Source organism: Camellia sinensis, chromosome 12 (assembly GCF_055761805.1).
Source record: "Camellia sinensis isolate YWXY chromosome 12, ASM5576180v1, whole genome shotgun sequence".
In the NCBI taxonomy this organism is placed as follows: Eukaryota; Viridiplantae; Streptophyta; class Magnoliopsida; order Ericales; family Theaceae; genus Camellia; species Camellia sinensis.
Genome location: NC_138972.1, coordinates 147736395 through 147762336, shown reverse-complemented (window position 1 = coordinate 147762336; position 25942 = coordinate 147736395). Strand labels below are relative to the sequence as shown.

The 25942-nt window shown below is 42.7% G+C and overlaps 2 protein-coding genes and 1 pseudogene across 2 annotated transcripts; 1 reads left to right on the top strand and 2 right to left on the bottom strand.

Annotated features, from left to right (window-relative positions):
* On the top strand, positions 1–20335 carry LOC114306730 (protein CLAVATA3 INSENSITIVE RECEPTOR KINASE 2). Its single transcript, XM_082900121.1, is given in 7 exon segments — positions 1–139; positions 217–351; positions 447–791; positions 2195–2493; positions 2496–2570; positions 3997–4248; positions 19949–20335. Coding segments are annotated over 6 exon segments (1179 nt in total). The 5' UTR covers positions 1–139; positions 217–278; the 3' UTR covers positions 20084–20335.
* On the bottom strand, positions 12369–14131 carry LOC145804857 (uncharacterized). The gene is made up of 2 exons (XM_082900120.1): positions 13594–14131; positions 12369–13484 (listed from the first exon to the last, which is right to left on the bottom strand). The coding sequence occupies exons 1-2, from the start codon at positions 14063–14065 to the stop codon at positions 12460–12462; spliced, it is 1497 nt and encodes a 498-aa protein (XP_082756246.1). The 5' UTR covers positions 14066–14131; the 3' UTR covers positions 12369–12459.
* Positions 20336–23149: 2814 nt separating the features above from the next.
* LOC114306731 (pentatricopeptide repeat-containing protein At3g62470, mitochondrial-like) lies at positions 23150–24692 on the bottom strand (annotated as a pseudogene).
* Between the last annotated feature and the right edge of the window lie 1250 nt (positions 24693–25942).

The window sequence follows — 25942 nt, the reverse complement described above, 5'->3', positions numbered from 1 at the left end:
TTCAATTACTGATTATTCTTCTCTCATTTTTCATATAGTATTGTGGGTAACCCTCTTATTTGTGGAAGCCACTCAATTCAAGGTTGCTCTGGATCAGCCTTTCCTATTCCTCTTTCCTTCTCTCTTCGTTTATCCCCTGGTATCTCTCTCTCTCTCTAAATATAAATATATATAAGCAATTTATCTCTGTTAAATTTTGCTTCTACAATATTCTAGGAAAACTTAGCTCCAAGAAACTAGCAATTGCACTTGGGGTCAGCCTGAGCTTTGCCACTCTCATGCTCATAGCAGTTGGGTTCCTGTATTGGAGGAGAATTAAAAATAAAAAGCAAACCATTCTTGATATCAGTGGTCAGTGACTCACAAGATCTGTTTAAACGTTACATTTATAAATCAAATTTTAATAAAAACCTTAACAAGTCTTAATTATATATATATTTTTGTAGAGGTGCAAGAAGAGGGTCTAATGAAACTGGGCAATCTCAGGAACTTCACATTTAGAGAACTCCAAGTGGCCACGGACAATTTTAGCTCGAACAACATACTTGGTGCTGGAGGTTTTGGAAATGTGTACAAGGGAAAGTTGAGGGATGGCACAATGGTGGCAGTGAAACGGTTAAAGGATGTGATTGGAACGGCTGGGGAATCGCAATTTAGGACGGAATTGGAAATGATTAGCCTTGCAGTTCACCGAAATTTGTTGCACTTAATGGGATATTGTGCCGCCCCAGTTCAGAGGCTTCTTGTGTATCCTTACATGTCTAATGGAAGTGTGGCCTCAAGGCTTAGAGGTTGGTACCTCTCTTTTACTTCCCCTGCAGTCTCTACTATTGTCACCACTCACATTCACATGGCATGGGCATGATTCCTCTACTGCATGACCTATCAACTGTGGGTACTTCTTTCACTTTTTAATTTGTTATGGACCGCTATGTATCAGGGGCTCCAGACATTTTGATTCCTCACTTTCAAAGCATGTAGTTTGTGCAGCTGGGATCAACCATGCTTAACTACTTTAGAAATATTGGTGGTTTTGGGGTGATTTTTGTCTTTACTCCAACCTAAACTTGTCTCAAAATGCCAATTTGTTTGGTAACCAATTTTCTAATCCTGGAAGTTCTGCAAACACCGTTATTTGAAATGAGAACAATTCATTTTAAATGGAAAACTGAATATCTGGACTATTTGATTTGTTAATAGATAAGTGACAAAAAATTTAATTAATTAATTAATTAATTAAAAATATAAAATAAAACAGTTATATTACCAAAACTTTGTTTAGCCTGAAATAATGTGGATGGGAATTCATTTTGCTCCAACCATTTTTATGTCACAAATTTAGGGCATTCTTTTTCCTATTTGACCTGGCATTCTTTAACAAAAAATTGCAAATAGTGAGTTTTCAATTTATGTGTTTGCTTTGTTTGATTTTTCTCAAACTTTCCACAGATATGGTAGTTGTTAAGTAATCAAAATGGTTTGGGAAATAAAACTTAGCCTACAAAAGAATTTCAGCCATAATGTGATGAAGATTAAATACAATTTTTGATTTTGATTTTTAAATTTCTTAGTCTTGATTAAATTTCAATTTCAAGGCATTTGTTAAAAAGTAATACTAGATAAATAAATCTAATTGAAGAGTGGTTAAATCAATTGCATCTACTTGGATTTGACATTGACTTGCATTTTACAAAGGAGCTGAATGGCTCCATCTCATATAATGAATGACAAGAGTTCCCAATCTAGAATGGGGCCATAGTCTTTCACTTCTGATGGAGAATATACAAATGCCACCACTTTTACTTTCATTAGCGCCGTTAATGGATTCCATTTCATGTAATAGCTCCATTAGTGAGGATGGATGTGTTTGTAAAGCAATATATGAGGGACATATTGATGTTCAATTCCCTTTTGGCATCCAGATGTGCACAAAAAAAAAAAAAAAAAAAACTTGGCTATTGTGTGTTGTGCACCACATGTACGAATGTTACATCAATTAAAAAATTGTGCATTCTCTTGATATTATGAGCAGAAGTTGATACATTGTCTCCGTGAAAAGTTTTATTGTTCATGACGACAAAGAAGGAATAAAGTTTGTGGCATTACTTTCTTATTACCAATTATACTTTATCCCCAACATGCATTTTAACAAAGTTCCTTGTCAACTTGATTATGACCGAAAAACCAACACTAGACTGGAACACTAGAAAGAAAATTGCAATAGGAGCTGCACGGGGACTTCTCTATCTGCATGAGCAATGTGATCCAAAGCTAATCCACAGAGATGTGAAGGCAGCCAATATCCTGTTGGATGACTACTGTGAAGCCGTTGTTGGTGATTTTGGGCTTGCGAAGCTCCTTGACCATGGTGACTCCCATGTTACCACAGCTGTCCGTGGTACTGTTGGACATATTGCACCAGAGTATCTCTCCACTGGCCAGTCATCTGAGAAGACTGATGTTTTTGGGTTTGGAATTCTTTTGTTGGAGCTCATCTGGAGCTCATCACTGGGATGAGAGCTCTTGAATTCGGCAAATCAGTTAATCAGAAAGGAGCCATGCTTGAATGGGTAAGTTTCTTCCATTATTAAATTATCAATCTGGTGACTTAAACCAATAGATATATGCCTTGTACATTTGCATGAGATCATCACATTCCATCTGGGGACTCCATATGGATTCCTGCTTATAGTCCTCCTCCATCATAGTTTATGCTTTCTATTTCATTGTTGAGCGTCACTATGGTCTTCTCTGCTTTTTGTTTGGGCATAGAAATCAAAATACCACTATCAAAGTTTTGCCAAAATATCTAACCATTTATTCTCGGTCATCCTGTTTGCCTTTTGTTAGGTAATTACTATCTAAAATGCTAAGAATATTTAAATGACTTTAGTCCTACCGCATCCAAAACTCTGTGATTGAGGAAAAGAAGATGAAATGAAATAGTGTCCTTTAAAGAAAAAGAACTTTATTAGTAATGATCTAATAGCTGATGATGACAGTTGCAAAGATCATCCAAATTCAGTAGTTATTGAGTTTTAATTATTCTGAATCTTAGAATAATTTCTATGTTATTTTCCTGTTAGAGCAGCATGGGAAAATGTTATCAATTCCCACAATTCCATGGGGAAAACATTTAGATGATGCATTTAAGGGTGCATTCAACAATCAGGAATGCCCCTTTGATTCAAAATAATTTGAAAGGAAAAATGGAGAATTTGTAAACATGATACCACTGGCCTTACATTTTGTGATTCCAAGTTTCCCTTTCTTTTTTGGTGTTTTCTCATCTATCAAAGAAGATTAAAATGTTTTAAAGGACTATGGACTGCATTACCTCAGGGACGGAGCTATCCTTTGGGCTGCCCCCCCACCTAATGTTTTCTATAACCTTTATTATATATTATATATTATATATATGTTTGAGGGATAGGTATTCTATTGGATATACATAATGTTTGGCCTCCCCTTATCTTAAAATCCTAGCTCCGTCCCTGCATTACCTTGAGAGGCATTGATGAAATAAAATATGAAAAGACCTATTATTGTTGGAATATATTTAGTTTGTGGTCATAAAGCAATACTAATTATAAGAATAATCAAATTCTGCTTGCTTATTCATTGGGAGGAAAAAGGAGAAGAGAAGTTAACCTGAAATGATTGGGAACCTAGTTTCTTTAGCTTTGTACCACAATGAGATATTATTTTCATTGAGGAAGAAGATAGAAGATCCTGTGTGGCATTTGATCACATAGGATTCCATGCAATTTAATCTATTACATGTAAAGAAGAGAGCACTGGTTTATTTTTCTTTAACTTGTGTAATTTGATGTTCCCAACGAAGTGGGAGATCAACTTCGCGGGGGGGGGGGGGAGGTGGACACGTGGTCAGTTAATGTTGGATTGAAATTTGCTTTTGCTTCATATCTTATTAGCCAAATTACATGACTTGAAGTTGCAAGTTTAATTTGACAAACAAAGCATACTTTGTTTCAGGTGAGAAAAGTGCAGCAACAAAAGAAAGTAGAGGTGTTGGTGGACAGAGAGCTAGGGTGCAACTATGACCAGATAGAGGTTGGAGAGATGGTGCAGGTGGCTCTACTTTGCACTCAATACTTGCCTGCACACCGCCCCAACATGTCGGAAGTGGAGTGCATGCTCGAGGGGGATGGCCTTGCTGAAAAATGGGCTGCCTCTCACAACCATATTAATCCCAACACAAATTTCTTCCTTGCCAACAAGGACAGTGTAAGAGGGGCTAATTTGAGCCCACTAAATTATTTAGGCCCAATAGCCCAAGATTAGTGGGCCCGAATTTATCGCAAGTCCAAGAATCGGTGGGCCCAGATTTATCGCCATCAAACGGATTGAATCGCTGTAAGCCTCGAAAGGGTTCGGGTCCACGAACCTAGAGACTTACTCGGGCCCGGACTCGAAAGGGTATTAAGCGAGCCTAGAGATCCGAGGCACTCGGACTCGAAAGGATTCGGACCCACGAATCTAGAGATCCGAAGTACTTGGCTTCGAACGGATTCAGACGCAATCTAGAAGTCGCTCCGTTAATGAGTCCCAGAACACTTGCGGGCTCGGAGCTTTCCGGGATCTACGCACCAGAACCATGGGCGTAATGGAGTTCGAACAAAGGACCCGATCCCGAGGACGGTGAGTGGAGATAAATTCACTCTTCGGTTAAACTAGCCTATACCCGGGTCGAGGTGGCACGACCTCGGGGGGTCCATGAGACTCGGCAATATTTTGCGGCAGGACGTCCTCTGGGACTACCCCTGACCCTTTGGGATGATCGGGGATCATTGGTTAGGTGTGGCTAAGAAGAAGGGTTCGCCGAGGGATTGATCTCCTCTTCGGGGTTTTCTCATCCTCGGAGAAGTCACCTCCTCGGAGAGGTCACCTCCTCGGAGAAGTCACTTCCTCGGAGAGGTCACCTCCTCGGAGAAGTCACCTCCTCGGAGAGGTCACCCCCTCGGACAAGGTGGTTAGAGAAAATATCCCCCATGTGCCTTGCACATGGGCTCCATCCTACATCATGAGGTGCCTATAAATAGCACCCACCCATAGCTTTACAAGGGATGGATTTTGGAGATTTTTGAACTCTTGGGAAAGAACTAATTTCCCTTCTCCATTATCAACCTTGAGAGTGAAAGTAGGAGATCAATGGGAGAGCCTTGCCATTATTCTATTCTCTAGCCATTTTGCCTTCTTCTTCACCCAATCTCTTATCTCCATCATCTCCTTTGTTGTTGTGTTCCTAAGTTGAGATTATTGAAGAATCTAAGCCTCTCATCATATTCTAGAGAATTCGATTTTTGAATTTTCTAACTCCTTTCTTGAACCCTCTCCTACATTTTGGCGACTCTGCTGGGGAGGCGGATTGGTTAATGGTCTCAACGAGATCTGGAATCCACACAACTCCAACAAGGATGGCGGGAGAAGATGAAGTTCACCAACAAGGATCCTCTAATGGTGGTGATGACAGAACCATGACTCCAGATCAACCACTTTTGCTTGAAGCCATTCAAGGACTTCAGAATACTCAGCAAGAGATTCTTACCACTCTTCAGAATCTCACTCACACCATGTTGGTGATGAGTTCTAACTTTGCACCGGCGCCAAACGGGAATCAAACTGGTGGTGGAGTTATTCTCGCCGGAGCGCAAAATCAAATCCAAGGAGAAGTAGGCCCCAATCAGCCTATGGCTCATGGCAACACGGCCACAGTAACACATGCTCAAACCACAGTAGGCGGCGGCAGTTTGCCCATACCCGGGCTCCATGGCGTGCCAAGCCAAGATCCGATGGTGACTAGGGGAGTTTCTAGTGTAATGAATGGTGCTCCGGCGACTGTTGGTGTCCAGGAAAACATAAGGAGCGTGATGGCGCAAAAGGGAGCTCTGCCCGTACATAATCTTGTCACGCCACCAGTAAATGTTACCCAAGCACCAAGCGGGCCTCCTTTGGTGCCAACAACAAATCTGCAAGCACAACCCGGTATAGCGGCGCCGTACGGTGGACTTTACGGGCCTCAATTCAATATCCCATCACCAACTGGCATGTCTATAGGCGCTGATGGCCAGTATCGTCAAATGTCCTCACCAATGATGAATTCGCAGCACCAGAATGGCCAAGACGCCCCTAGCTCAGTCTTCGGGTACATAAGCCAAGTCCCGGGAATACCACCATCAAACTCTCTCCCTCAACAGTTTCTCACTCTCGCCGATGTGCAGGCCATGTTCGATCTTGAACGGGGCAAGAGGACCTTACCCTCTTTGCCTGATCCAGACGTCAAGCCGCCTTACCCCATTGAGATGCTGAGCTATCCATACCCTGAGGGGTATACAGTGCCGAAGTTCATCAAGTTCGACGGCAAACAAGGAAATGCCCGAGAACATGTTGTGCGATTCATCGAGACTCTAGGTATTCATGGTTCAAACCACGTCCTCCGACTGAGAGAATTCTCTAAGTCCCTCACCGACCGAGCATATAGTTGGTATGTTAATTTGGCCCCAAACTCTGTCCGAAGTTGGGAGGAAATGGTTAACAAATTCCACTCCAAGTTCTTTCAAGTGGCGGAGAAGGTGACCACACTTACATTGTGTAAAGAGAAGCAACAAGAAAGTGAAGACATCCTTGACTACGTCAAAAGGTTTCAGGACAAGGCCGTGGATTGTCATGAAGCAGTTGAGGAGAGTTATCTGGTTCAAATTTGTCTAGAAGGGGCATTGAGCAGGTACAAAATGTTTCTAGTTAACCACAAGCTACCCACCTTCTCGGCATTAATAGAAGCAGCTCGGAACATTAGCATCCCTCAGGCTCAGGAGTCCGGATTTAAAGCCAGTTACAAGACTAGTTTCAAGTCATCTCGTGGACCTACCGTTGCTGCTGCCTCTGCCCCGGATACTCGAAATTCACAAGGAGGAGGTCATAGGGGCCAGAAAAGAAAGCAATATAATGGTGAAAAGGGGAATGTTTCTTATCCATGTGGAATCGAGGAAGTGAAAGCTCTAGTTAAGGAATGGGTGGCTGACGGAGAGCTAAAATTGCCTTATGTTGAAGAAATGCCATCAAAAAAGGACCGTGAGAGCCCTGAATTTTGTGTCTACCATCGTACATTGAAACATCCGACAGAGAAGTGTTGGACTCTCAGGAAAATCTTCAGAGATAAAGTCGAGGCAGACGAATTGAGGTTCAAAAAGCGAGGGACTCAAGACATCCGAGAACAACCATATCCTCAACACCGGGACAAGGGCAAGAATGTTGCTATGATAGCTTATGAAGGCCCAATGATCGAGGCTATCGCTAATCTCGATGACGATGACTGTTATCTGGACGACATCCTCGAGCCAGAGGGTGAGCAAGTTTACTATGGAAGTGCTCTCGATCCAGAGGGCAGAACATTTATGACTCATGGCGAAGATCCCTTTGATCCAGAAGGAGGAGAAGAATACTATGGAAGAGGAGGACACCATGTTTATGTGGCATCTTATTTTGAGGAGACCGAGGAGATGGTTAACTACGAGCCTCCAAGAGTGGAAAAAGATCCGGATCACTATGCCAAAACCCTGCAAGACTGTGTAAAGTTCAAGCAGTTCTTTGACCAGCTTGGACTTTCCAGGGAGGCAAGAACGGAAATCACCAAGTCTATCATTAATATAGCCGAGGCACACCATGAGGAATGCATGTCGACTGAGGGGTCTATCCCGAGGAAGGCAAAAGAGCAATCTAGTGCCATTACTTTCTCCGAGGCTGATCGAAAGTATCCTTTTTCTCACAATCGCCCGCTTTATGTGACTGTTTTTATTAACGGGGTTGAGTTCAAAAGGGCCTTTCTAGATAGTGGAGCCTCTATCAACATTATGACTCGCGCTACTCTAGAAAAAGCCGGAATCTCTGAAGAACGCATTGTGAAGCAGCCGATAGTCATCACTGGCTTCGGTGGAGAAAGGAGAGTTACTATCGGATGCGTAACAGTTGATTTAGCCGTTGGAGAGATTCGCTCGGCCACCAAGTTCCATATTATCGATTCTGAGGCAAATTATCACATCATTCTAGGGAGGACCTGGATGCATAGATATGGGGCTGTACCATCAAGTTATCATCAGTGTGTTAAGGCTAAATGGGGAAAGAAGACGGTGACAATTCAGGCTACAGAAAGGCCGTTCGAGATCCATGAAGCTCATTATTCTGATGCCATCTACTTCACCGAACTGGCTGTCGAAGAAGTTCCCACCACCTCTAAGCCTCGAGGGGTCAAAATTCCTCGTTGGGAGGATATCAAAGATGACAAGGAGCCGATGACAGAATCAAGTAAGCGGGCGATGTCTAGACCAGAAAGTCCGCCTATTCCTCGGAAGGTGATGAAAGTTCGAGAAGGAGGCAAGATGGTGTATTATTTATGAAGGTGCGGGGAGTCGGTTTCTTCAGTCACCGACTCCGAGTCAAAAGAAGAGCCTCCTGACAATGATATAGTAATAAAGCCTGAAGTGGCTCCAGAATGTATGCAAGATGGGCCAAAACCTCAGCCCGAACAACTTATCGAAATAGATCTGAGTGATGGACAAGATGCACCGAGACCGGTATTCGTAAGTTCGAGCCTTAGCCCAGAAAAGCGGGAACAGTTGTTAAAATTGATAAGCCGATACTCAGATGTGTTTGCTTGGTCATATAAGGAAATGCCCGGACTAGATCCTGACCTAGTCTCCCACTATCTTGATGTGTTCCCAAACTCCAAGCCAATTAAGCAAGCTGCTCGAAAATATCATCCAGATCTCGAAGAGAAGATTAAGGAGGAGATTGAAAAACTTCAACAGGCTGGTTTCATCCGGCCAATACAGTACCCCACGTGGTTAGCAAACATCGTGCCAGTAAAGAAGAAGAATGGCCAAATCAGAGTATGTGTAGACTTTCGAGATTTGAACAAATCTTGCCCGAAGGATGAATTCCCTCTTCCTCACATCGACACCCTCGTGGATACTACCTCGGGACACCAGATGTTCTCATTCATGGATGGATTCAGTGGATACAATCAGATTAAGATGGCTGAAGAGGACGCAGAAAAGACCGCTTTTAGAACACCTCTCGGAAACTTCTTCTATACAGTCATGCCTTTCGGACTCAAGAATGCCGGTGCAACTTACCAAAGGGCTATGACTGCAATCTTTCATGACATGATCCATCATGAGATGGAAGATTATGTTGATGATCTAGTGGTGAAATCCAAGAAAGAAGAAGACCATCTCCAAGACCTTGAGAAGGTATTCAAGAGGTGCCAGAAATTCAAAATGAGAATGAATCCTCTCAAATGTGCTTTCGGGGTGACGGCCGGGAAGTTCCTCGGGTTTCTTGTACATAGGCATGGCATCGAGGCAGATGAAGACAAGGTCAAATCTATCAGAGCAATGCCTCCCCCGCATTCTCAGAAGGAGTTAAAGAAGTTCCTCGGGAAGGTGTCTTATATTCGGAGGTTTATCCCAGCACTGGCAGAGATCTCTGCGCCTTTTGGCTCTTTGTTAAAAGGAGATGCCAAGTTCGAGTGGAACCAAGAGCACCAAAAGGCCTTTGAGAGAATCAAGGCGGCCTTGACCTCGCCTCAGACCATGATAGCCCCGCAGCCCGGGGTACCTCTAATGTTGTACCTAACTTCAACCCCCAAGTCCATAGGGGCATTATTGGTCCAAGATGTAGATGGAGTAGAACGCCCGGTGTATTACATCAGTCGGAAGATTTGAGGAGCAGAAGTCCGATATACTCCAGTAGAGAGACATTGTTTAGCTTTGGTATTCACTGCCCAAAAGCTCAGACATTACTTCCTAGCACATCAGATTCAGATTGTTACTAGAAGTGATCCAATCCGATACCTCCTCAGCAAGCCTGCTCTAACCGGGAAGGTGGCAAGATGGTTGTTAGCATTGGGTGAATTCGAGATCACATGTGTAGCCCCCAAGGCGATCAAAAGCCAAGCCTTAGCTGATCTCCTTGCCCAATTTCCAAGTGGTGACTATGAACCAGTGAATGAAGAATTAAGAGGAGAGGTGCACGCAGCTATGGCTTCCGAGGAAAGCTTCTGGACATTGAGCTTTGACGGAGCAGCAGCCGGAGGGAAGGGAGGAACCGGGATAGTCCTTACAAGCAAAAGTGGGGAAAAGTTATATTTGTCTTATAAACTGGATTTCCATTGTTCGAATAACGAAGCCGAGTATGAGGCTCTTATTTTAGGCTTGATAGCAGCTGAGAAGCACAGTATCAAGAAGATTCGGATCCGGGGGGACTCAAAGCTGATAGTGAAGCAAGTTTCAGGACAGTTCGTCTTAAAGGAGCCTGCCTTGGCCACATATCGAACAACAGTCCAAAGGCTTCTTGACAAATTTCAGAAGGTCGAAATAGAGCATGTGCCTCGCTCCGACAACAAGTTTTCAGATGCCCTCGCAACATTAGGGGCAAGAGTTGACATTCCAGAGGAAGAGGCAACAATTGTTATCAAGAAGAGAACAGAACCTTCAATAATACCCGAAGACAAAGGCCTTCCGGAGGACTGGAGAGGAGAAGTCCTCGAGCAACTCAGAAGCAAAGTTGGAAAACTGACTATGGCCAAGCTCGCCCAATTCACAATTATTCAAGGTGAACTTTACTTCCGAGGAGGTACCGGATTCCTAGCCCGGTGTATTGGCCAACAAGAAGCAAGCTTCCGGCTACAACAGATCCATGAAAAGTCTTGCGGGGATGGGGATATCAGTCTGTATAGAAGAATCCAAAGACAAGGTTATTATTGGCCCGAGATGGAAAAGGACTCAAATCAATTACAGAGGGAATGCCCCAAGTGTCAGTCATACATCCGGGAGGATGAGAGTTGCTTTGAAATTGATACCCCTGACTGGAGGCAAGTCTACATTGACTATCTCAAAGAGGGAACACTACCTGAGAGCCCGAGGGACATTGCACACCTCAAGAGGAGAGCGAGGCGGTACTTTCTTGACCAGGACAAGCTGTATAGAAGAAGTATTGAGGGCACTCCCCTGAGATGTCTCTCCAAGGAGGAGTCAGATCTAGTCCTCGGAAGAGCCCACGAGATTGAACATCAAGGAGGGGCTCGGCTGTTCGAGCAACTTATACACCTTGGGTATTACTGGCCGACCATGGAGTCAGATGCATCCCATCACGTGAAGAGGTGCCAGACTTGTCAGAAACACGGAAATTTGATCCATGCTCCAGCTGTAGACCTGCATAGTATCCGAACGCCATGGCCGTTCCATACCTGGGCTTTTGATCTGATAGGGCCCATCTCCACATCTTCTAAGGGGTACAAGTGGATTCTCGCAGCCACAGAATTGAGTACAAAGTGGGTCGAAGCAATTCCTCTGAAGAACGCTACGGGGCCTGCAGTTGCGAACTTCATCAAGGAGAATATCATTTGCCGATTTGGAGTACCAAACACCATCCTCTCGGATAACGGCACTCCCTTCATAAACAAAGATGTGAAGAGCCTCCTAGAGACTTACCAAGTGAAGCATCACAAATCCACACCCTACTATCCAAAAGGGAACGGGCAGGCGGAAGCCACAAACAAGACACTGATAAGGATTCTGAGCAAGATGATGGATGAGTTTGGGGGGACTTGGTCCGAACAGTTGATAGTAGCCCTATGGGCGTATCGCACTTCGAAGAGAAAGCCAACTCAAGCAACTCCTTACTCCCTTGTGTATGGGTCCGAGGCAGTGTTACCTATAGAGTTGGAAACGCCATCTGCTCGAATGGCTCTCGCCTCGGGAATGGTATTGGAGCCTCGAACCACCAGATTGGAAGCATTAGAGGAAAAGCATGACAGAGCTGCAAAAGTCATGGAAAGGTATCATGAGTCCATCGCCCGAGCCTATAACCAGACTGTGGTACCAAGGAAGTTTGAAGAAGGTGATCTAGTATGGAAGATTGTAGACCCAATCATGCGAGGACAGCCTTTACCCAAGTTTTCTCCAAAATGGGAAGGGCCCTACAAGGTGGTTCAGGCAAGCTCAAGCGGGTACTACAAACTTATAAGGGTTGAAGACGGCTTCCGAACTGGCCCGCTCAATGCAAAGTTTATCAAGCATTACTACCCATAGTTGGACTCATCTATGTTGAAATTCATTTTCACTTTCTTACTTTGTCTAAAGGTTGTATTTCCCTTGCGTTATGAAGAAGCTGGTTTTCTCTATGGTGTATGTTTTATCCCATCACTTACAGTGAATCTATTATGCTTTTGTCAAGAAAGTTGAAGAACTAATGAGAATATTTCAGCTTTTATAAACATGTGCATATGATTGTTCTATCATTCGAAATAAATATTTTATCAAGTAGAATGAGAAAACAATGCGAAAATATCCAAACAACAAAAATTTTGTCATTTCATTGCATTGTCCTAGATAAAACATTTTTATCGAAAGGGGCAAGAAAGTAATGATAAAAAAAAACTCAATCTTTCCTAAAGACACCTTCGAAGAAGCTGCCCGTCACATCTACATCTGGAGGACAAACAGTAGAGTGTGCCTCTAAAGTCTCCAAGGCCCGAGCATAACCCGACTCAAGTTCACGAAGAGTTACCTTTGTCTCATCTATAGAGGTGCGATAAGAGGCAAGCACAGACATAAGTTCCAGCCGATGACTGGCGTTCGAAGCTATATCCAGGCGCTTCCGAAGCCATGATAAGTCCACTTGGTGACGCTCCATGTCAGAGATCCCCTGATACGCCGTCTCGACTACTTTTCCATTAAGGTCACACAACCGTTGCGTGTCCAAGCTATATAAGATAGTGGCAAAAGACTCGAGAAGAGCAGTCTGAATGAGTGGACACTGGCAAGCAAATGAAGCAAAGGTCTCCGGGTAACTTGAATGCACAAGCTGTAGAACTGAAGCAAACTCAGGAGCTACCCAATAATGGAGAAATGATACTTTGCCAGAAGTCGAAGGAGGAATTGGGGCCGGAAAGTTGCTAGTCTCAGGAATCTCCCCAATGTCTATCGGGTTAGATGAACCACCCGGAGGGGTAACTCCCGGCAGAGGTCCCGAGCCTGAGAATGCCGAACGATAAGGGGACAGACCAAAAGCATCACTATCAATGTGGAAATCACTGAGATTCAAATCCAAAATATTCGAAGGCACTGGCGATGAAGAACCTCTGGCAGTCGTCTCAAAGGCAGGTGTTCCCCCTTGAGAAGGAGAACCGTGAGGAGTTACAAAGAGAGTCGGAGTAGAGTCCGGGGCAGGTGAAGACGGGACCCCGGTAGCAGCTAACACTGGAGCAGAGTCCGAGGCAGGTGAAGGCAGGACCCCGGTAGCAGCTAACACTGGAGCAGAGTCCGAGGCAGGTGAAGGCAGGACCCCGGTAGCAGCTAACACTGGAGCAGAGTCCGAGGTAGGTGAAGGCAGGACCCCGGTAGCAGCTAACACTGGAGCAGAGTCTGAGGTAGGTGAAGGCAAGACCCCGTTAGCAGCTAACACTGAAGAAAAGATAAGAAGGCCTTATTAGAGGTAGGGAACAGGAAAGTCATTTAAGTAAAGATTTCTCACAGATATAAGTAAATGACAAACTTCAGAAAGAAAGATTACCAGAGGGAGAATCAATATGCAAAGCAGGGGCAACTGAAGGACTCCTAGCATCAACAAAGTCACTTGGTCGTGTAGAGACCACTTGATCGATCTCAATGTCTGATGAAGCCTGAACAGTAGCAGTCATCCCTGAAGAAGGAAGGAGGGCCGGAGGATGAGAATCACCATAAGTGCCAGAGCGAGTCTCAGAGATTTCTAGCACATCCACCTCCACACCATTCCCAGAGGCGCACCTCATCTCTACATTGCTTCTAGAAGCATGGCCTACGGCGTCAATTTCTGAGGCATCAGTCCCTCCAGTAATCTCAACATCAGAACGGTGAGCCCCAATAACCTCGTCACCAAGATAGCGCTCCTCCTCAGCTACGGTAGGGCGGTGACGACGCATACGTGGAATAAGGTCACAAAAATGGTCGGAGGACTCAGCCTCATCATCGTCATCATCTATAACTGCTATACGAGAGGTGCGCATCTTCACAAGTCTTGCAGACAAAGGGAGGGTGTCGTCCAAGTCTGAGTCCGGCCTGGGGGAGGCAGCATGGCCAGGAGCCACGGTACCGAGAACGTCAACAACCGCAGGATCCTACACAACATGGGCAAATAAAAGTTTTCATTTTTAGAAGGTATAGTCGCAAAAAGGAAAGTAGCTTCAAATCAAAAATTTCGGGTACCTCATGAAGCCTTTTGGAAAGGCGAGGAGCGGAAGGACTGGCATCAGAAGTCCTCTTGTGAGCCATCTTTTTAAGGCGGGTCGTCCGAGGACCAGAGGCCTTATTCAAAGGGACTGGCTCTGGAGAAGTAATTGCCAAGCTAGAAGCAGATGCCCGAGCAGAAGGGTCAGTTGGAGCAGATGAAGTGAAGAAACCCTCGTACATGTGGTCAGATTTTCGGCTCTCGGGTAGCCGAAGAGAAGAATCCTTCTTATAAATCGGCGGAGGCAAACATACGGTCGGTCCGCTCTGGACAAATGCAATAAACGCATCGATATTCTTCTGCCAATACCGCCTGAAAGAGGGGGTGAAACCCCCTACTCGGCTCAAGCCTGGCATCGTCAAAGAGCCGGATATGGGAAGCACGGTGTGTATAAGCCGGCGACTGAAGCGCCCGTAGCTCTCTGAAAATGATAATAAATGAGGTGCTGGCCCCGGGGCACATTGATCAAACCCGAATTGACATGCTACACGGTCAGGCCTATAAACGGCACTATCAACGCCTTCCTCATGCCACACCGGTAATGAACTCGGACGGATCATAATTAGCATATCAACAAAGGGTGCAGGGATGTTCTTCGGCAAAGGAAAGGACACCAAGCGGGAGGAACCATGATAGATAAGCGGTGTGGCCACACCTACAGGTGGGCATACATACGGCCGTGCCACAAAGCGTCGGGGATCATCCACCAGAGTATTCAAGGATAAGGTGGAAATAGTACGTGACCAACATGTAATCAACGGCTGGCAAGACTTCGCTTTCTCAAATGTCCGAGACCCATCAGTATCGAGCACGGGGATGCCATCTTTATCCACTATCTCCCGAAGAACTTCCGCCTCAAATACAGTCGGAGCAGGGGCAAATTTTGGGAACCTCTCGAAGAAGAAACATAGCAGGAACTGGCTGTGAATAAAGGAGACAGGCTCATATCGACCCACGGAGCGAACCATATCTCGATGTAGTAGATCCAGCCGATAGTAGAGATTCCCAAGAAATAGTGGAGCCAAAGGGATCCGATCTCCTCTGAAGAGCCTGACTGCCAAGGGGAAGACGAAAGGATTGAGGGAATCCGGAGGCGTGCTCGGAAGAATGAAGAATGAAAGGAAGCAAGCCAGAAATCCCAAGAAATAGAGCCTGGAGTCATACATCGGACCGACCTCATACTCCCGAGAGTTAGGGTCAGCATCTCTGGCCAAGGGCTGAAGATCTTTGAAGAAGTGGCGGATCCATGCAGTATAGGAGGCACGGTCCGTCCTTACTCGACTAGTCCTCCTCGCTGAACCATCAAAAACGGAACTCCACCGACCACAAGTTTGAAGATTTAGCTTCAGAGATTGGATCAAAGAATCATCTTCGGGGGGTGTCTGCTCAGGGTCGAAGGCATCAGGGCCGGTTACTTCCAGACGCAGCAACATGAACACATCCTCAAGGGTGGGCCCCATCTCGTGCTGGCCAAGTATAAAGGTGTGTGTCTCGGTGCTCCACCGAAGAGCCATGGCTTCCAAGCTAGCATTGTTGCGACGGATGGATAGGGATCGAGATATTTTCACTGGGATCAATAGGCGGGCCTCTTGAAGCCGCTGACAGAAGCTCTTGTCCGAGAGAACATCATCGACCCACTCCTGCCAACCAAAAGGAGGGTTTGAGAAGGCCTTGAACTGAGGATAACAGTATGGAAAGTCCCCCCGCTCAATCCGAAAGCGTAGCACTGAGGAAGGAGAAATGAGGGCCTCGTGTCCAGAGTCAGTGTCCTCAGTGAGACATAATGGAGCCCCCTTCGGAGATAGAAGAGAAGTGGTGGAGGTAGCCGCCCGCCAGAAGGGGTCTTTCCGACCAAAATAAGGAGATTTCCTCCACTCAGATGCCGGAGGTACATCCCTCTCTTTCATGAGAGCCGGTTCTGATGACCCCGGAGCTACGGGTTTCTTTTGAGAAGACATATGGCTGAAATAACCTGTATAAATATTAAAGAGTTGACCGTATTAAAATTCAGAATATTGTTATATGCAACATGATGGGTTTATCAACAAATTCAACTTCGGACGTCATCAACAATTCATTTTCTTGGATATTCTTCAAGCTCAACAAAATTTAATACCAATGGGTGCATCATCAACATATAGATTTTCGTCTTCTATCATCAATAAGAGGTGCAATGTCATAGGTCGCTTCATGATGAAGTTCAATTGGGTCAATTTCTTAAAGTCACTATGTTCTATATTAAAGGTCCAATTTATACGGGGTTCAAAATTTGGACAGAGTGAAGTTCAATAGTAAATTTCAGGCCCGAGATCCGAAGTATATTACATTGCTTATCAGTAGCAAGATTCAATGGATCATTATGCAAATTACAAGAATGTCCTTTCCAAAGTCCATATTCATAAGTCCAGGGTTTTCCCTCTCCATGTCAAAAATAGAGCTCAAATACTAGTCAACAAGTTATATTCGGCCTTTCCTCGGTGATAAAGTTCAACAAATTATGTTCAAGCCAAGCACCTCAATAAGGTTTCAAGTGCTAGTGCATGTTTCCATATGGCCAAAATCACGGTGTTTGAGCTAAAAAAAAATATCATTGGGATTGCCACAAAAATTGAGTCCATATTCAGATTCAGTTTTTATTTATTTATTTTATTTTTATTTTCATCAGATTGCTTGAGCCCTCTACATTGCCACAAAAATATATTTATATATATTTAAATATATTTATATTCGGAAGAGGGGGTCGAATGTCATACTTACAAATTTGGGCAGTTAGAGAGGTGAAGTCCGAAGCCGATACTGGAAATTTAAGCTGAAATCAGAGAGGCTTTACAGACTGTAATCAACAAGACTGGGCTAGGCTTGGGCAAGACCACACACGTTGCGTTGAGAGGGCGAACGTGCGTGGTCAACATCGGATAAGCTGAAGCCGGAAGCAGCGATGTGGAGCTAGGTTGGGCAAGACCACACACGTTGCGTTGAGAGGGCGAACGTGCGTGGTCGACGTCGGATAAACTGAAGCCGGAAGCAGCGATTGATTGTGCACAAGCCAAGGCTAATGTGGTTAATCCGAGCTCTAAACAAAAAAATATATATATATGATAATCAGTATATATATATATATATATATATTTGCCCAAAGTTTGTCAAGCAGCAAAGTGAAAAAAAAAAAAAAAAAAAAAAAAAAAAAAAATGAACCACCAGCAGATTCAATCTAAAGCAAGCACCAGCAGATTCGAAGCTAAAATATATATATATATATATAATCAATATATATACTTGTCTACAGATTTTCAAGTAGCAAAATAAAAAAAAAATGAAATTAGTTGAGAGGAAGACCAAGGCCCACCAAAAATGAAGCTCCAGAATATGAATTTCAGGATTTCATTTCATATGCAAGTCAAGATTCAATGGAAGCTTCAGTTATCTCAAATTCAAAATTGATATAAAACAATGCCCACAAATCTCAAAGGCCCAAATCAAAAGAAATTCAGATTTCATCAAAGCAAGAGGATCGAGAGTGGGTTTCGATAAAATACTTACAGATCTGAAGGCCACGCCCATGAGAGAGAGTGGCCAAGAACAATACAAACCGAGATCGTGATGAAGTGGCGCCGGAGTGAGCAAACATTGAAGTTGGCGAGCTGAACGGGCGATGGCTAGGATCGCGGTGTTGGCGTATTCGGAGCAAATATAATCAGTGAACAACAGCGCAGCAAAGAACAGTAGCGCAGGTTGAGGCGGCTGCTGCGGCACCTAAGGCTGTAACAAGTAACACACAAATAGTGGTGGTCTTCGGCAGAGCAAGACTGAGCTCTGTTCGGAGTTCTGAAGTGGCGTTGCTGGGCCGAAATGAAGCACCGACAGTGAGCAGCGGCTTGGGTCACAGGTGCGAGCCGAACCGTAGCGCAGTGAGGTCACAGGTGCGAGCCGAACCGTAGCGCAGCAGCGGCTGGAGCAGGACAGCAACGCAGTGTACTGACTGCCGTGAATGAGTGTGCGCCGCCGAGTTGTTGTGTTGGCGACAAGCTGAACGGTGGCCACACACGTCGCGTTGAGTAGGGCGACGTGCGTAATCGGAGCTGGACAGCAGAGGCTGGGAAGTGGTGAAATCGCAGCAGAGAAAGTGTGCCGAAATGGGCTCTGGTATTGTAGAAACAAGTTTTTCTTAAAGAAGAAGAAAAGCTGGGTTAAAGAAAGAAAGAGAGTAGGTGTGGCGGCTGTGTAAAAGATTTTGGTGAGGCTTAGGGTTTTGGCACTTTCCTTAAATAAAAAAAAAAAAAAAAAAAAGAGCATTATCCGTGTGTGCCAAACAACAAAGGCACGTGTGAGCCTAAAAAAAAAAAAAAAAAAAAAAAAAAAAAAATTAAATTTTTGCTTGTCAATTTTTTTTGTAAATTAAAGTGCGTCATCAACTTTATCCATAGGCTCTGTCGTGACAAAATGTTTTTTTTTTTTGGGGAACGTGATGCGAAACAGGGTCGAAGAAATGACAGTATGCATGTCTGAGAAATTTAAAATTTCTCATACACGCAAGGGGCAAATGTAAGAGGGGCTAATTTGAGCCCACTAAATTATTTAGGCCCAATAGCCCAAGATTAGTGGGCCCGAATTTATCGCAAGTCCAAGAATCGGTGGGCCCAGATTTATCGCCATCAAACGGATTGAATCGCTGTAAGCCTCGAAAGGGTTCGGGTCCACGAACCTAGAGACTTACTCGGGCCCGGACTCGAAAGGGTATTAAGCGAGCCTAGAGATCCGAGGCACTCGGACTCGAAAGGATTCGGACCCACGAATCTAGAGATCCGAAGTACTTGGCTTCGAACGGATTCAGACGCAATCTAGAAGTCGCTCCGTTAATGAGTCCCAGAACACTTGCGGGCTCGGAGCTTTCCGGGATCTACGCACCAGAACCATGGGCGTAATGGAGTTCGAACAAAGGACCCGATCCCGAGGACGGTGAGTGGAGATAAATTCACTCTTCGGTTAAACTAGCCTATACCCGGGTCGAGGTGGCACGACCTCGGGGGGTCCATGAGACTCGGCAATATTTTGCGGCAGGACGTCCTCTGGGACTACCCCTGACCCTTTGGGATGATCGGGGATCATTGGTTAGGTGTGGCTAAGAAGAAGGGTTCGCCGAGGGATTGATCTCCTCTTCGGGGTTTTCTCATCCTCGGAGAAGTCACCTCCTCGGAGAGGTCACCTCCTCGGAGAAGTCACTTCCTCGGAGAGGTCACCTCCTCGGAGAAGTCACCTCCTCGGAGAGGTCACCCCCTCGGACAAGGTGGTTAGAGAAAATATCCCCCATGTGCCTTGCACATGGGCTCCATCCTACATCATGAGGTGCCTATAAATAGCACCCACCCATAGCTTTACAAGGGATGGATTTTGGAGATTTTTGAACTCTTGGGAAAGAACTAATTTCCCTTCTCCATTATCAACCTTGAGAGTGAAAGTAGGAGATCAATGGGAGAGCCTTGCCATTATTCTATTCTCTAGCCATTTTGCCTTCTTCTTCACCCAATCTCTTATCTCCATCATCTCCTTTGTTGTTGTGTTCCTAAGTTGAGATTATTGAAGAATCTAAGCCTCTCATCATATTCTAGAGAATTCGATTTTTGAATTTTCTAACTCCTTTCTTGAACCCTCTCCTACAGACAGTAAAATTCAGTCAAACCCTAGCATGGTCCCAAGGCATGATGACTATGATCATGACTGTTCGAGCATGTTTGGCATGACGATGATGATGGATGATGACCATGATACCCATGCCATGGAACTCTCTGGACCAAGATAGAAGAGAGTAAGGTAGCAACAAAAAAGACGTACAGACTAAAGTGGTTTCTTTCTTTCAGATATTCTTTATCAAAAGCCAGAATCAGCTTTGTCCTTGAGAAGAAAAAGAGAGGTAAATAGGGCTCTAACCATATCTTTCTCATCTCTTACTTTTTCTAGTTTGGATTTCTATTGTAAATATTTGTTCTTTCCTAAGCCCAAGTCACTCACCTTGATTGGATAGGCTCAATACAAGTGTAAAACTTAGTCTCTATGTCTTTGTGATTTTGTTTTAGTTTGGTTTGACTGGAATTGTGGTGTAAATACATACCCTTTAAAATCCTCCAAAAGTAGTAGAAGATGTAGCAGTTGTTTTTGGAGTATTTTTATTTTTTATTTTTTGGTAATAATACCAAATTAATGTTATTTTGAAACAATTTTTTCAAATCCAAATTGTTTTAAAGCTATGTTTCTCGAATCCAAGTTGTTCTTTCAAGTCGCCTTTTGCCATGTTAAAAGCAAAGATTTTGATTAGTTTATTGTGAATTTTTTTTTAAGTTGTGTTTTAAAAATATGGTTTTAAAAAGCGGTTTGAATTTGAAAATTAAGTTCAAAATAATTCATATTTGAGAAATTTATTTTTAAAAAAGGAAAAAAAATTAGTAAACAGAATAATGTAGCTTGCATACTTGGCGAGGAGATGGGAGGGAACATCAGCAGGTGCTTTGGTAGCCTGTTCTGAGGTGTGAGACAAGTGAGGGAGTGAAGACTGAAATAGAAAGCAAAAGGGTTTAGACTAAAAGTTGGCACCCACTGTTCTAGCCGCCTCTTTCTGTGATGGGGGTTTTGTATGTGAAGTGGGTACTCTCTGATGCATTGTCTTTAGTGTTATTTTGTAGTGTCTGAAAATGATGTTTAAGACAATCTTATTGTCCCTCTCTCTCTTTTGCATTTTTCTTAAAACCACATTGTTTTGGGATACTATATGCAATACACTACGGTCATGTTTGTTTGGGTGGACATGAGCTTGGGATTGAACTAATAGTCTAATAAAATTATTAATCCAATGTTTGGTTAAACAATTAAATTACGGACTAATTATTTTAAACTTGACTATTAATTAAGATAGGATACATAATCCAACGGATTCGTAGTCTTAGGATTATTAGTCATGGGAATGTTAATCCAGTCCGCCCAAACAAACATGGCCTACAAGGATTCAAATTCACTGGATTGGGTAGTGTAGTGGATAGTCTCAAAAAAGGAAAATTATACAGATCTCTCATAAGATTTTGAGAAAAAATATAACAAACTCCATAATTTTGGTGTAATACTACAAAGTAAATATATTTACTTATTGTAATAATTTTGATGTATTTACTTGCATTGCATTTGAACTTAAGAAAAGCCCCAAAAAAAAAATATTTTTTCTTTTCTTTTCTTTTCTTTTCTTGGACATGTTTTACAAATATAATGTTGGTTCAAGACTTCCAGTATTAATCACATTGCCTGTTTGGCGTATGTGTTTTACTTCAAATTATTTTACGTAAATACTGAAAATAACTATCTATCATTTTGGGTATCTGTTGCCTGTTCCTTTGGTAAGCACGACGAACACACTTTGCTGTCCTTTAAGAAAAGAAGAAAAACTCCCTTCAGGAAAAAAATAAATAAAAACTGAGATTGGTCCTTAAGTCATAGAATCAACGTGTTCATAGTTTTTGGCTATTTCTAGATCTGTATTTTAATCTGCTACTCTGCTTTGATCTTCAAATGAATGAAACTTATTGGGGGCAAAACACAGCCTAAATTAAAAGAGCAATATGTTATTCATAATTTTATTTCTTACTTTATTTTCTCACTTCTAAACACAAAACAATGGATTTCACAACAACCTGTGTCCATCTCATCAGATAAACATAATCTGTAAATGCATTGTCACAACTTGTACCCTAGTGTCACCTCTCGAATGAAGACAAAGTTTGTAAATGCAAAATTTTGTAGCTTGATGAATTAAACAAACAAGTGCACATGAAATTGTAGCATCCCATTCATCGGCAATGGAAAAAGAGCACTGGTAAAGTTAAGCACATTAACTACATCCAATCTTCCATGAAGAAATAATAATCACCAAATGACAAGATTCATAGGGGGAAAATGAAAGCATCAATATCAAAATTGTTATTGAATGATTCTGCTTGCTTTGCAGATTCAAAACACTCAGTTTAAATTTCTTCTCAATTGTTTGAAGCGACTTTTAAAAGAACTAGTTTCTTTATTAACGACTTCATTTGATCACCACTAAACCTTATAACCAAAACCAAGTCCATAGCTTTTTTAACACTGTATAAATGACACAAAACCTCAGCTGCAGTACCAAATACATTAAGCAGAGCATAAAACAAGGTTAGGTCGCTACTTGAAGACTGAAGGTTAAAGCACCTGATAAAAAAACTAGACAACCCACTATAGTGTCATCATGTGTTTACTTGAAGAGCAATCATAGTGAAGAATCTCTTGCTTTTTGTTCCATAGTGTCACATTGAAAGAAGAAAAATTATACAAAATAAAACAATGGAGCATCTATAAGATCATATGAAAAGGCTACAAACCAAAATTTATATTGCCTGGAAATTAACAGTGACGACTCTTTAGACAAATGATACATCTCAACAACTGGTAATTAGATTGGTAAATAATGGTAACAATAAAAGAGAAGGATGTAACCAAATGTGTACAATGCAAACAACAAAAACAACTGACCCATTACATATTGTTTGGTTTGTGTTTCTCAAAAATTTTTGGGAAAAATTCTCTACAAATAAGTTTTTAAAAGTAATCAAACCAAACAAATTTTTTCAAATTTTTTTTCCAAAACTTGTTTGGTTTACAAGTTTTCCAAACAAATCTCTCTCTCATACACATCAAATCAATCATTTTTTCCAAAACTCTCTCTCAAAATAATTTTCCAAAACATCTTTTGAAAAAAACCAAATCAAACAACTTTTCGTACTTTTTATCTCTAAAACCCATCTCCCAAACTCAAACCAAACATACCCTAATAGTCTCCAAGATTCATCATTCCTGCGACATTAAAAAACACTATCTTGTTGTGACAAAGCCAGTAACTCAGGCGAAGTGCTTATCATTTTTAACGGGATCTCTTCTCTTAACCCTGTTCCTCATCATCTTAGCCCACCTTCCAAAAAGATTGGAGGCCTCAAACTTTCCCAAGAACTTCATCTTTTGGGACAACTCCTCTAGTATGTCAGGTTTGCCAATTCTAGAGAAATCAGCAGCAAACTTGTTGTAATCAAGCTAAGGAGCTTTCATTCCTATATCATTTCCTTCACATATTTACAAGCTTCCTCTGATCTTCCCTTCCTTATAAGCCCTTCAATTAAGACAATGTAAGAATTATCATCAGGGCAACATCCCTTCCGAATCATCTCCGCCCAAACTGCACAACCCATATCGTAATTTTTCGTCTGAAAGTAGGACTTCATCATCATATTGTAAGTGTGGATTGTTGGTTGAAAACCACTTCAAATCATCTTTTTGGAAATCCTAACTGCATCATCCGGCATTTGCCTATTTGTCATCAATTTAATCAAGGCATTGTAAGTTTGCACATCTGGTGGGCATCATTTTTCTTTCATCTCCTTCAACAATCCATAAACTTTGTCCATCTTCTTTTGATTCCCAAACCCAGTAATCAAACATGTATAAACTGCAGCATCTGGCTTATAACCATAATCAAGCATATCCTCAAAGTATTCAACAGCTTCTCTCATCTTCATTTGCTTGCATAAATCCCTAATCAAGATTGTATAGCTTCGAGCACTAGGATATGGGCCCTTTGACTTCATGACCTCAAATAACTTGATCGCATTAGACCTCTTTCTACACCTTAACAACCCTTCAAGCATTGTATGATGGGCAACAATATTCGGTTTGAAACCTTTATCAATCATGTCATTCCACACCTTCCCTGCCTCCATTAAATTCTTCACCCTGCACCACCCATTAAGCAAAACCGTATAGGTCCTTAAATTCGGTGTAAATCTTTCTTTAGACTTTCAAACAAGAGTTGAGCTTCCTTTCCAAGTTTTGCTCTCCTAAGTGATTCAAGCAAACAATCAATGGTATCAACGCCAACTTTGAATTTATACTTTTTCATCAATTCAAAAATCCCAACTGCTTTCTTCCTCTCTTAAGCCTCTGCAAAGGCTTTAATTGCAATCTGAAAAGTCTCCAATGTGAGCAGCCCTCTCTCATCAATTTCTTCGAGCACTATCACCATGGTTTCGAATTGCCTAGCTTTCCCAAGTATCAACATCATCTTATTGTACGTCCTGGAATCGTGGGAGTAGCCAGGCCGAGACCTCTGCCCTACCCAGCAGAAGAAGCGAAAGGCCGGACGCCTAGCGTGGCGGAACCGTTCCACCACTTGGACAACCAAATCATGGTTAAGAATAACCCACACTCATCCAAAACAGCCTCCATATTCTGATCCAAAGCAAACAATTCATCGACCACCTTGCATACCCTATCAACTTCTTTCCAATCCGCCATGGAATTGACATTTTCACACTGAACACTCTCGCAATTCTCAACATCCGTGGTCTCAGAATCAGAATCCCCATTTGAAACCCTACTACATAAACCTCTATGAGTAGTAATAGTAGTAGTAGTAGGAGGAGGAGGAGGAGGAGGAGAAGAAGGAGAAGGAGGAGGGTTTGGAGGAGCTAGGAAGAAGGTTTGTAACTTTTCTTGTAGAGGACAGAGGAGAGAGAGTGGAGGGGGGTGTGACATGAGATGTGGAACTTGACAATTTAGGCGATGGAGAGTACAATGAGGAGGAGAATGATGCAAACGAGAGAGGGACAGAGAGCTACCATGCATATGGAAGACCACTTGCCTTCGGCTTCCTCCTCCTCCTCTTCTTTCGGCTTCCTTCTCCTCCGATCGACATAGCGTAAGGAGGATTGGAAGAGTTGGCCATTTGGGTTGAAATTGAGATACAAAGATGTAGATGATGTTGATGTTGATGATAGTGCTCTGTGGAGAAGTGGTTTGGAAATACTCTTCTGATCCTGGGAGACGCTCATGATCCTCAGCCAGCAACTTGAAAAAGAATCAACACTCCGGTCGGGGGTGCCGGAATTAGCACTCCGACGGGCAAGTCAGTCTTTACTCTCTGAATTACTTGTATTTTAAGTAAAGTGTAATAGTTCTCACTAGGGGTGTGCGCGGTGCGGGTCGGTGCGGTTTGAGAGAAAAATAGAAACTGTATGGCGGGTGACGGATTGATAAAAGTGTCACTAGAATTTGTCATTTTCCTTATCAAAAACCGGCGGTTCGGTTGGCAAATAATGACGGATTTGCCTTGGTGGTTCGGGCGGATTGGCGGTTTATAAAAAATATAATTCAAATTACAAAACTTAAATCAAAGAGTAAAAAAAAGACGAGAGATACCGTGATGTTAAGCATCTTGCGAAACTTTCTTCTGATGCAGCAAGTGTATGCAGCAACATGATAATATCAACGACTATGCCATCAGTTCATTACAAGCATCTGTGGAAGCTACAATGATCAAATACAATACATAAAATTAATATCATTCAGGGTTTACAATATATTGAAAATGTTTACTGTTGAAAAGTATTTAGATTGAAAAGTGAGCTAATGCAAGTTTGCAACATGGCCAGAAAAAAAAAAAGATTGAAAAGTGAATTGGAATCCAACATTATTTTGGATTACTGATATCTTGAATTCCTCTCAAGCAGTAATGTAATACTATATTCTAAGGTATAGAACAACAAGCAAACTTAAGTAAAATTTTTTTTTAGAATCTTATAAAACATGATTTAATAGCGGT

Excerpts from the sequence above, each read along its gene's own strand:
- LOC145804857 (XM_082900120.1), bottom strand. The coding sequence starts at position 14,065 with ATGCGCACCTCTCGTATAGCAGTTATAGATGATGACGATGATGAGGCT. Across the intron at positions 13,485-13,593 it reads GCATATTGATTCTCCCTCTG|TGTTAGCTGCTAACGGGGTC; the intron begins GTAATCTTTCTT and ends TCTTTTCTTCAG.